At 37.4% G+C, this 12,544-nt stretch overlaps 1 protein-coding gene across 2 annotated transcripts in view; it reads right to left on the reverse strand.

The window, feature by feature from the left end:
• The window catches only part of TNFRSF19 (TNF receptor superfamily member 19), a 56,680-nt gene that overhangs the window by 42,703 nt on the left and 1,433 nt on the right, over positions 1-12,544 (reverse strand). The window contains exons 1-3 of one of the 2 annotated variants that reach the window (XM_041416110.1): positions 9,041-9,169; positions 2,401-2,489; positions 1,745-1,855 (exon numbers count right to left, since the gene is read on the reverse strand). In XM_041416110.1, the coding sequence (XP_041272044.1) occupies positions 1,745-1,855; positions 2,401-2,466 (177 nt within the window). In that variant the 5' untranslated portion in view covers positions 2,467-2,489; positions 9,041-9,169. Of the gene's footprint in view, positions 1-1,744; positions 1,856-2,400; positions 2,490-9,040; positions 9,170-12,544 lie in introns of those variants that run through there. The other variant, XM_041416109.1, reaches the window with a different exon arrangement.

Consider the following 12,544-nt stretch of genomic DNA (forward strand, 5'->3'; position numbering starts at 1 on the left):
GTGAAACTAAGTATTTCTGTTAATGCACTGAACAATCACCATAGGGGGTCAAGAGATAGAGAAAAGGTGTCACTCAATTTCAGTAAATCCCTTCAAATCTCACACAAGCCACAATACTTAACTTGTGCTTTTTTTCAGAGCTGAACATAATAGGAACTACAGAGCCATAAACTGAAAGCTTCTTTTTCCCCCTACAGTTTGAACACACATACACACCAAACTTAGTAACCGTTCATGTTAAAAAATCTTCAAAATAAACATTTCAAATTCCCTTAAACACCCTAAATTTCACCTTCAGCATCCTTTTTACACTATCAGTAGAAGTACAAGACAGAGTTTGTCCTTCTGCATGCTCTTTATGGCCCCACCTCTCAGGTATGGATCTCACTGCACAGTTATGTCAGGGTCACAGCTTCACACTCCAACAATGGGCATGATGTGGGTTTAGAGCTGGACACTGAAGAATGGGTTTTACACATGCATGAGTCTTGGTAGGTCTGCTCACCCTTCCTGACCCCACCCTGCACCCTTTGCCTTACCATCCTCACGTCTCTGGCAGGACTCTCTTGCTCCCTCAAGACATCCAGTCTCCCAAGACACATAACCCATTTTGTTGCCTCTTTCACCTCCAATAGCCGAGTTAATGAATCCCAACATATATCTCCCTTTCAGCTGTGTTTTCCTTCATTGTTCTCCATCCCTGCTCATGAACTGAACACAACTAAGATCCCCCTTGCATTCAGACTTGGAATTTTGTTGAAAATTTTGCCAAGTGAACTTTCTAGTTCTACTGAATCCCAGCCTGTAATCATAGCCAGCATTCATCTCCGTTGATTCATTTCCACTGTCCCAAAATCCTAGTAATTCAAAAACCTTTATGGGCATTTTCTTTTGGAAGAAATGCAATTGTTATAAAAGCAAAATGCAATTGTGTAAGATTCACAATAGTATTTCCTTCTCCATGAAATCAGAAGAACTTCTTATGTTCCTTCTAAATATTATCATGTATTTTTTCTGGCCTCAACTTTTTCAATTACTTTACATGGCATAAAGATAAGAATTAGGTTTATAACATTTTTAATGAATTGTAAAACAAAGAAATTGTTCAAGCCTGACTTGAATCTGGCTTCCTAAAGTGCTCCAAGCACAGACATAGTGAAAACAGAACAATCCCCTATTTCCCTCCCGTTCTATGGAAATATATTAGCTCTCATTTGAATCTTATTCTGTATTTATTTACTTATGACCTTTTTATTATAAACCATTCTGTTAAGACAAAATAGTCATATATAAAATATTTAAACTTTGTCACCCAAAATCTGGAACTGATTGTGAATGTCAGCACTGTAAAAATTAAGCCACTCCATGTCAGCAGCCTGTACCAATCACTGGTTTGAAATTAATTTTTCACATTCTCTTCTACAGAGTAAGGTTATGCAGTCTTAACTCCAGGTAGGTTTTTTTTCCCCTTTGTAGTTTTTCCTCTCCTTTTTTGCACTAACTCACGTTTCAAACAACAATTTGAGAGCCCATCCAGATGGTACTGCCTACTTTAGTAGTGGCCCCATCACTTTCATTTAATGTAAAATGAAAGTGATAATATGGTTCTTGAAAAACTGCAGAGGGCTCAAATGCCAAAACAGTACATATTTTCATGTAAGTACAGATATCCACCATTTTAGATCAAATACATAAATGCACTTATCAGAAATAAAGTAAATTCAAGAAAGCATGATTTCTTTACCTTTGAGAGTTCCATTCCAGGACCACATTGTTTGCAGAGGATACAGTTTCCAGTCTGGTCCCTAAATTCTTGCTCTCTGCAGTCTCCAGTCTCACAAATTACCTTACTTAGCTAAAACACCCAAACCAAAAACAAAACGAAAAAAAAGTTAAATTCATCAAAATATATTAAATCTGAAAAAAAAATTCCATGTTTTGATCTTAAAAATAACTTTGATTTATTAATTACCCTTAGTTCTACAGCAAGCCAGAGCGAAGTACACTGAGCAGGCAAGGTAATTGTGTGCTGTGCTACAATCTGTCCATAAACTGAATACTCCAAGCACTAAACTGTGTACACAGCACAGTAAGAGATGGCCACCTCTGAAGTGAAGCAGCATCACCCCCACAGCACTATATTCACCTATATTTTCTGTTCTCGTTCACTCCTTCATCCATGAAGATGCTCACAAGTAAAATTTTGTAATTGTGTATGAGGAGCAGCCAGAAATTATATGAATCAGTGGATCAAGCTTAAGCTCAAATCAATAAAATGTGTAAGCATTGTCTGCATGCAGCATTTGAAGATCTTTAGTGTTAACATCAAACAAAAGACACAGTTTCTGTGTTCAATACAATTTTTTCAACATGGAGGAAAAATATTAATTTTTAACTTACCAAATATGCCAGTAAAATGACAAGCACCTTCAGTTTATCATCTCTTTGTAATCCTTTAGCATCCATTTCTTGTGATTAAACCTTTCTCCCTAGAAAAATACAAAAAGAAAAAAAAATTATATTTACATTGTTTAAATTGCAGAAGTCACATGTCCATTGTACTTCATGACACTTGGCATGTCAAAATACAATCTGTCAATGCCATTAAGATTTCCAAATGGATTCCTGGAAGCTGCTAAACAACAAACACATGCTTTAAAAATCATATGCCTTTTGAAGACAAGACAATAAACACAAAGTTTCTATATAAACACAAAGTTTCTATAGTTTTAAATCTCAAAAGAAGAGATGGCTATCAGTCCAGATTACAGAACATCAGCATTTATTAATCTGACATCCCTAACATATGCTTCTTGCTTGTTAAACACTCAATAAGTATGTGATCAATAGACAAAAATACATTTCTTCAAATATACCATTTGTTGTTTTTTTCATTTAAGAGTAGAGGCTAACAAATGAAAGGATAAAACCCAAAACAAAAGGAAAATAACAGAGAAAAACTTTAAGAACAGTTGCAAAATGCAACATGGAACTACTGCAAGAATAATATGCTTTCAAAAATATACAACCAGAATGAACAAAAGCTATAATGAACACACAATTCCACATCTTACTGCATGAATACCCTAGTTAACAAATTCTAATCAATAAGAAGAAAGTATACCTCAGTGTCACTATGGATATTGTTTGAGATAAGCTGTATCTTGAAGCGTAAAAAGAGCAAAAGTCTACTAGAAAGAACAGAGCAGGCAGAGATGTGTCAGACAGCACTCCTCAGGAAAGCCAAGATGACATTTTTATAGTTATTTCTCACTTAGTGATGGCAATAGTCTATGGGCCAATGACAATTACCAGATTCAATGCATGTCAACATGGGTAAAAAAGACGACATCCTCTCAAGGAATATGAACACATACAGATATAGTATTTGACATAGGTTTCTTTTTGAAGTCTGAGGAAAAAAAATTAAGGCAAGAAACATGAAATGGAAAAATCTCAGAAATAATTCTGGATGACCAAATCGCGACTTCATGTAAAAAGTACTGTAGAACAACTATAAAAATGAAAAAGGAGAGTCAACAAATGTTACAAGTTCTGAAGTCATGAGAAGCTGACAATTCTAATGCTGAAAAAAATAGGTATGCATGAACAAAACAATTTCTAGTAATAACAAAGAGTAAACAGTGGACAGAGACAGTAAAAATACTGTTAAGGGAACTCAGAAATTTCAAGAAACATTTGTCATCTGTTTTTAGAAACACAGAAAATGGATAAATACACACACCATACATTATATCATGTACTGGCCAACAAGTAACCAAATATCTTCTAAGTAAAACCTGATTAGATAAGAGACACATTGTGACACTTAGCACCTCAGTAACCTTGAAATAAGTATCAAGAAAGTCTTAAGTTTGATCCTGTTCAATTTTGCTGTTCATTCCCTTTGGAATGCTACAGAAATTCAAGCATAATATATAAAGAAATTTAAAAATAACTAAGAATCATCGTACAATAAACAACTCTACACTGCATTACAGAAAGAGTCCTGTAAAACAAGCTTGACTTCACTTGATTCAGAGAAGCCAAGACAGAAAAGCTAAAAGTCTTAGAGTTAAATTAAATAAACTGATTAAATACTGATTCAAGAATCATGCTGAAATTAATGGGACTTGGGAGAAAAATCCCCATTAATTTTTTTATATCACATAATACTGTTTAGTGGAAAAAAAATACTTCATATGTTTTCTTAATTGTTATAAGACTTAAAACTTTACAGAAGTGCAAAAGGGAAATAAAGTTGCAAATATAATTGAATTTCTTAGATTTGAATGTCAAGTGCTTACTGAGAGTCATATGCATTCCTTAATAATTAAAAAATAGCTAAATCATAATACAGTTCTAATGCAATTATGACCATCTATAGAATACTACCAAAACTTCAAAACCAGGATTCTTTCTAAGGTTAAATGCAAGTTTCATTTTAAGTTTCATTTAGGTTTTACTTTTGCTTTTGAAAATAGATGTGTAACATACCAAAAAGCAACTGACAAGTGTAATAATTGTATACTTTTCTGTCAAGTTTCACATAGAATTTTCAATACAAAAAATACTGGTGAGCTGTGATAAGCATAATGATCTAAAATACGAGATCATAATAATCTAAGAAGTCTATTTTTTCTGTGTAAGCCACCTGAAGCACAGAAAAAATAAAGCAAATTAAGAACAGCCCAATTAACTGCCATGCAGACTAATTATCTGCAATAAAACCACATTAGCTTAATGTAATTCAGGTATATTAACCTCTATACCTTTTCTCCAATACTCAATTGTTGTATCGTGCTTTTTGTTTTATCAGTGGGTCTATGGTTTGATTTGTGATTTAGTGCTTTTCCTGGTGCTGGTTTTTCCTTTTGTCTCCACCCTTTTCCCAGAAATGTCGTCAGCTAGTTTCTAGTTTCTATTTCTCCAAATTTTGCCCATTTCCTAAAAACTGGTTTTCTTCCTTGGAAGTTTATTGGTTCGCTCCTGTTATTCCCCGCCTGGGTTTTTACTCCCAGCTCTCCTGATTTGTTGGAAGTTGGGTCTGCCCCTGCCTTTCCCCTGAGATATAAGTCTTTGTTGGCCCCTTAGTTGGGGCCCAGGAAGAAAGAGGGGAAGAAACACCATCAAATAAAGTTTCCCTGGGATCCCTGTGCGCTGCCTGTGTTTTATTCTGTGCCGAAACAACTGACAACTGGGATCAAGGAGCTCCAGGGGGAAAACTGCCGCCCCTCACTCTCAACATCAGCTAGCCGGGGAAAGCGAAGCGGCACTCAATAACTTGAATATTTAATACTGTTAAAAAATCAGTATATATACAACTTATCAAAATCAATACTGAAACAAAGCTAGTTACATATTCTCATCTTTTAGTATTCTGGAGTCAAAATGGAATAAAAATCAAATGCCAGTACAGAAGAGAAAGCAGTATTAAAAATCTTGCTGGTCATGCTGACATATTGTATTTCAGTTTTCTTACAGCAAGTACTTCAAAAACTTTTAGAACATAAAAAGCACATGGTAAACCATCCTGTACCACAATACATTTTGCACACATAGGTGTGAAATTTGATTGCAGCTGCAAAATATTCTCTATTTAAAAGAAAATCTACTGCCTTTATAACAGTCTTGGCAAGTCCATTCACCAGGAGTTCCACAACCCAGAGTAAATTTTCAAAACCAAGCATTTTATAACTGGCATAAAACTATCAAGGACTTCTCCAACTTAGCCTACACTTGATTAAGGTTCAGTTTTTTGACTGATCATTACAAGTTTCATGAGATCTTCTAGGTTTAGGCCTATGATATATCTTGTATATAACAAGTCTTCTATAATCAACAAAGACTCCAAAAGAAGCTTGCATGCCTGTGGACCTTAAACTTCAGAGCACTTCAGCAGCACCAAAACACACTTAAATAATTTCAGCAGACTTATATGAATGCCTGTGGTACTCTATCATGCCATCATTGTGCCCATTGTCACCACTCCTGCCAAAACAACACCAAAGACTTTGTACTGACTAACATAAGAAAGAAATGAGTCAGAGTATAAGAAATAACAATTGTTAAGAGGACAAATAAAATGTTTCTTTCATTACAACATTTTGATAAAAATAATTGAAAGTTACCTTAATAACTCATTGTATTGAATGCAAGTCCCAAAGGAGAGAGAACTGTCTCAGTTGCACATTTCCTGCTTCAATCTCCAGTTTGGTAAAAAGTCCTGCTTAAAAAGCAGAGACTGCAGCACTTAATAATAGCCAAGTTGCTATTGGGCAAATTTCTTCTCTCATATCAAATGGCATGATACTGATGTCTGTTGGACACCAGCCATGCACCTCGTGCTTTCAAGTAAGAAGTTATTAGAAGTGTTTTGCCTCTAAAACACGTGAGAGTAAACAGAGGTTCCATATCTTTAAACACTATTTGCTCTTGTCCAGATAGTGATATTTAAAATGCCAAGTTCAGTTATACTCAGTTTTATTAGAAGAAAGAAACCTATGGACAGAGCTTTTTGAGGTCACAAAATCATTTCAAATACATCTTATAAAGTTAACAGTAATATGCTTGCCTAAAATACTCAGGGAAAAGCAATCATTACTGGTAATGTACTGAACTCAGGATAGGGAACTTGCATTAGGGAATGTAGTTGCATAATTTTAAGGTCATTTGGGGCCTGCTATGCATATGCATAAAGAAGGCAATATCAAACAATAAATTAGAAATATGTAATAATGTGTTGTGGAAGTAGGAACTTCCAGCCTTTTAGGGTTCTAGAATCCATGGCTCTCTAAAATTTACTCCCACATTTGCCAGCTTGCTTGAATAGTACTCATCATTTTATTTCCAAGTCCATGTCAGAAAAATATTTCTTTTTTCTCTCCAAAAACCTCCAAATTCCACTGTGAAAGACACACCACCTCAAGAATCAAAGCAGCATGACTAAATTATGGCTGACTAGCAGGTTTCTCAGACATGGAAGCCTCAAAACTTTGAAGTCAACATCATCCATCTTCTAAGGGAAACTTTAGAAATGGTGAAGAGTCCCAACTTCACATTGACTTAACTTGAAGTTGTGAATTCTCAGTTAGTTCACAACCAGGTATTTGAAATTTCCCGTATTTGATTTGATATTTTCACTTGATGACCACTTTTCACACACTCTATGACACTGGCAGAGTACTCTGAGAAGTTCTGGGTAAGAAAGAGGGATGAAAATATAATCATCTTATCTTGCCAACAGAGGTCTCTGGTATCCAACAAATAGGGTCTCAGCTCCTTCCTAAACACCTACTTCCCACCCGCAGCTGTCAACTGCAGGCAATAAAACAAGGAGTGGCAGATGGCTTTAGCAGAGTCAGTGCCCCAGGGGCAAGAAACAAGAGAAGGGAAAGTACTCATGCTGCTGCAATGGGAAAGACAAAGCAAGGGAGCACGTTAGGGACAAGAACTTCCACTACAGCGCTGCACATTGTTGTTTCTGTCTCACAGGTCTAGAACACCCATTACACCCTGCCCTCAACCCTTATAGTCTTCCCCTTTGTGAAGTAAATGAGGTCTTGTCTGACCACATTTGCTCCAACTTTTCTGAAAAATGTGGCGGAAAAAACTCCATACTGTCAGCTAGGGCACATTCATCACATTAAATATCACGTTGAAAAGATCTGTATTTTACAAACCTGCCATGCATGAAATGTACGGCATTAGGCCACGATGGATTAATTTCTAATTTTGTAAAGACAGAGGTAGCAGATTGAAGTTAGAACCTTGCTGGTGATTGAAAACAATTAGATGTATTTTAGAGGTTGAGGGAGATGAAGAAGACAGGACCACAAGACACAGCCAGGAAATATTTGTGCTGCTTCTGAGTACCACACACTTCAAGTTACATTAATTGAAGTACTTGTCTTTACAGGAATAATGGTGATAAAGCAGTTTATAGTTTGTGTTCTTCAACTTACCCAGCTTATCATTAATTAGACATTAGAGTGAAACATTGTAACAAAGGTGCAATGCGGTAACATTTTCCCTACACATAAACAAAGCATTTTAGAGGATCAGAGCCTGTGATTCACACAAGAACTCCCACTCTCACCAGAGTTGATGAGCCTACTCGCACAACATCAAAACTGCGGTAAAAAAAATGTTGCTCCTTCTGTTTAATACATCTCACCCATCTCAAGTTCTAGGAGACACTGGTTTGCTAGATGAAAGCTCAGTGTCAAGGTGCACTTGTACTTTTTTACTCAGATATGTGAATAAGCAATACATTGAGAATGCCGGTATTAAATTCATACTTCACTACACCAAAATATACTAACAGTTCTTTTTCAAAGTAATTTTTAGGGATCACGAATTATAAAGCATTGAGCTGGTTAACACACCTTGCAATGATGCAATGTCAATATGCTACATTTATCCAGCCAGCCTTCAGCAGTTTTGGATGGCATGCAAGGTCTTAACCACAGACATGAGTTACTTTCATTCACACCATTCTCTTTTACTAGGATTGCAAGTTGTTGAAAGTGAGAAAAAGTGACATTACCTCCTTAACTGACATTTTAAGCATCTTACTAGTAAACTAATAAAGAAGCTTACTTCTAGGTCTAAAAGAAACAAAAAAACCCAACAAACCAACCAACCAAAAACAACAAAAAAAAATCCCACTCCAAAAACCCAACCTTCTTCTTTTATGGTAACAACCTCCCAGGTAACATACCTAAGTAACTCGCCTTACACCTGATGGTGAAGGTGTGCTTGAAAGAGATTATGCAGTAGCTAAGAAACCTACTTACAGATTGAATCAATTTGCCACTTAGTCACATTAAATGCTACTGGACCACTTTATAAACTTGATAAAAGCATCCTTCTAAAGTAGTTGTAAACATAAAGGTGGTAAATAAGTATTTAGACTTTTCACAAACATCAGGTAAAGGTTTCAGTCCAAGGTCAGATGAAACGGAGACAGGAAAGGAAGTCAAACAATCAAAACCTTTTCAATAAACCGAACTGTAACTGGAGCTTTTAAACCTCTTACCAGCCGAAAGAAAAAGTGGAGAGCACCTATTCCTTCAACTCCAGCTCTAATACTGTTTGAAGCAAACAGCAGCTCATTTGCGCAGCAGACACGAGAAGCGCTTGTGAACATGAAAGCCCAGCTTTCAAGGGCTTTTTGTTCGCCTCGCTCCCGGGCGTGGAGCAGCCGCTCCAGGGCTGTCGAGATCTGCGGAACCCACCGGCAGCAGCAGCCGCGGCTCCGTGCCCCGCGTACCCACCGCGGGGCGGCTCTGGGCGGCAGAGCCGGAGCCGCCCGGGGAGGCGGGCGCTCGGCCCGCAGCGCCCCCGACGCCGCCTCCCCTCGGCGGCCGCCCCGTCACCACGGCAACGCCGCGCCGCCCCGCCCCGGGCCGTCAGCTGAGCCCGGCGGCCAATGGGATGGATGGATGGATGGATGGATGGATGGATGGATGGATGGATGGATGGATGGATGGATGGAGCCGTGTGTTCATGCTGGGAGGGCGTGAGTGGGGGTGTGTGCCTCCTATCACTCGTGCAAAGCCAGGGTGAATCACAAGTGCCCTTTTATCCCACCAGGAGGACAGGACAGCAGGGCACTTCTGTGCCCACCTCTGTTACTAGATGCTGCCCAGCATTGGGACTGCAGCCTTGGCATTGCTGATCCCCCCCAGAGAGAGCTCAGACTTGTGGTTGCTGGGCTGTTCTAAAGGCACTGGCTCTTGGCCACTGTTCAGGTGAGTGTCCAATGTGTCTTTGTAATCCAGCAAAGCCCTTTCCACCTCTCCTGGCCAAAAATCATGACAAATGCTTTCTGACAACACACTGCAAATTCTCCTTTCTTGAGTAGCTATTTTTCCTGCTAGCTCAGAGCCTGAAATATTTTATCTATTCTGCAGGTAATAAGTTAACCAATTGTAAGCATGGTGTCAATACCAAATGTGAGTATCCATGGAGAAATGGAGAAATCCAGCCCTTCATGGATAGCAAATTTTTCATAGTCTCTAGGTTGGGTGTTGCTGCGATTTACTGTGGCACAAATTAGGAGCTTTTCTGAAGTTAGTGATGCTCCAACATTGGTGAAACTAGTCTTGGAGACCTTGGTAAAAGTACTGCTGCTGCAGGGATTTCAGGTTATTAGTTTTACTTGTAACGAAAAAGTTAATGATCCACTTACAGTCTAGACAACTGTATGGACACACAAGGAACAGCGTTAGGCTCTGAAAAAATGAACAAATTATTATACTGGGAGGTAAAGCATTTTCAAATAAACAGAATTTTTGGATCTCCTCACCAAAAAAAGTTTGAAGATCACCAGCCAAAGGGCTTCTCTAAAAACAAGGAATGCTTTTTGAAATCCAGCAAGTTGTATGCAAAGAGAGAAATAATTGCTGCAAAACTAGTTGTTTCCAATTATAAAACCCAAACAACTCGGAATGTACAGGGGCTTTCATGTAATTCTCTTCTAAAGGGCCTTCAAAGAAGAGCTTTGCTTCAGGACCCGTGCCAGGAGGAGCTCTGCAAGGGGCTGGAATTTCAGTGAGGAATGGCATACTGCAGCACAGCAGCAGCACATCTGTTGTGAATAGCAGCTGCTGCACAGCACTGAGCATTGTGCACAGTCTCACTATTTACAGACAATCTTTTGTATGCTGTTTGCTGGAGCCACCAGTGAAACTATTGCGTGAGTTCTTCTCAGCAGAATCATCATGTATGTTTCAGATACTTGTTTTAAAGCAGTATAGTTAGACAAAGGTATTAAAATATCTCAGAGTTCTTGAAGTGTTGACTAAACATTCAGCATTACCATATAAAGAAACATTAAGACTTTCATCAGACAGTGGGTTACTATGCTAATGAACTCAGAGCAATGTGCTGTCTGTAACACTGAAACTTAAACGTTTAAATCCTTGTTGTAGCATGTAAAATCTTTCCTCTGAATGTAAAATGGTTTAATTAGTTCCATCCATCATTGAAAGGTACTGAAAACTCTAGAGTTTAGTTTGTTTAAATCATGATGCTTCTCAGGAAATTGAAGAGGTGAATTGTTAGAACTAGTACAGAGATTCTCATTACAACAGAGAAAGCAAAAAAGAAATATTTGGAAAGCAGTGTCAGCTGACCCCTTTGATAAAACTAAGTTGCATGACATATCTGATGTGGAAGCAGAAATTGTACAGCAATAGGAAGCTGTTATCTCCATATCTCAAATGCTAACACAGTTCCCCCAGTCAACTCTGAGATAGATCTACTCTTGTTATGACAGCTGTTGGAAACTGATGTCAGTATAACTGTCCAATGTCTTTTGATAATCTTAACTATTACAAACTTTAAAATATGTTTATGATGTTATCTAAGGCACACTGTTTGAAAATGGCTCTATTTATAATCAGAGATTGTTCAGCTATTTTAATAAATAAATCATATACTTGGGAGTTTCCTAGCCAGATCTGCTTGAAAAAGCATTGTGAACTTTTTGTTTCTGAAAGCTTAAGCCTGAGGATTAATTAGTGTTTATACAGCTCTTAGTGAAAGCAAAGTTACTAGTGCCAAGAATTATTAGTATTTAATCTTTAAAAGTCAGATCAATGACAGTCTAAACTGTCAGAGAACTGCTATTTAAAACAACAAAAATTGCTGAAAATCCTCTTCCCACCATGCTTGAATGTGTTCAAGTGTGCTTTCATTTCAGCCTCACTTACATACAGATGAGCAAAGATATTTTTCAGCTTATTTGGGTTGACACCCATCTTTGTTTAAATATCTGGGGAGATTACCTAAAATCTTAGGGACTTCTTACAAAATTAAAAAAAAACCCTTTCTTTCTTAAATGCATTTTCAGGGCCTAAGTGTTGCAGATAATTATCTGTACAAATCCTACTCTACAGTGTAATCTATCTGATTAACCAGTGTTCCTCCTGTGTGCAACTTCACCCATTTGTGTGATAGGTCAGACCCTTGTAGTGATAGTTTAATTGCATTAGACTTGCACAGCTCTTTTGACTTCTGAGGAAAAAGACTCCTTGTGTTATTTTTTAAAAATTTGCTTCCCTTTCTACTTTACACCATGCAGAGGTAAAGTTTAGGAACAATTTTCCTCAGAAAAGGAGTGTACATACTGGAAAACAAGCAACAAGCAAAAGGGGACTGGAAAGGCAGAGAAGCTCATCAGCAAAGCATAGAATTAATAAATAAAGCCATTTTTCAATGTTACAGGAACATATTTTAGTACATCATTGTTACTTATGGAGAAATACTAAATTTTGCTTTGGCTATGCCTTAAATTATATTCTTTCTTGACAGCTATACACATATTATTCATACAGTGCTAATTACTTTCCTTATAATATAATTGACTTGTTAAGTAAGAATATGAATTAATTGGTGGCATAGAAAATTAAGTGATTCCAAGTCAGGCCTAGTTAATCTGTGTCTGGCATATTATCTCTTGATACTCAGTAAATTGAAGTATTATATATACAAATATTGTTTTAATTAGAAGAAACAAACTTTGCAGACTGACTAA

Source organism: Onychostruthus taczanowskii, unplaced genomic scaffold, assembly GCF_017590055.1.
Source record: "Onychostruthus taczanowskii isolate IOZ18803 unplaced genomic scaffold, ASM1759005v1 scaffold50, whole genome shotgun sequence".
Lineage (NCBI taxonomy): Eukaryota > Metazoa > Chordata > Aves > Passeriformes > Passeridae > Onychostruthus > Onychostruthus taczanowskii.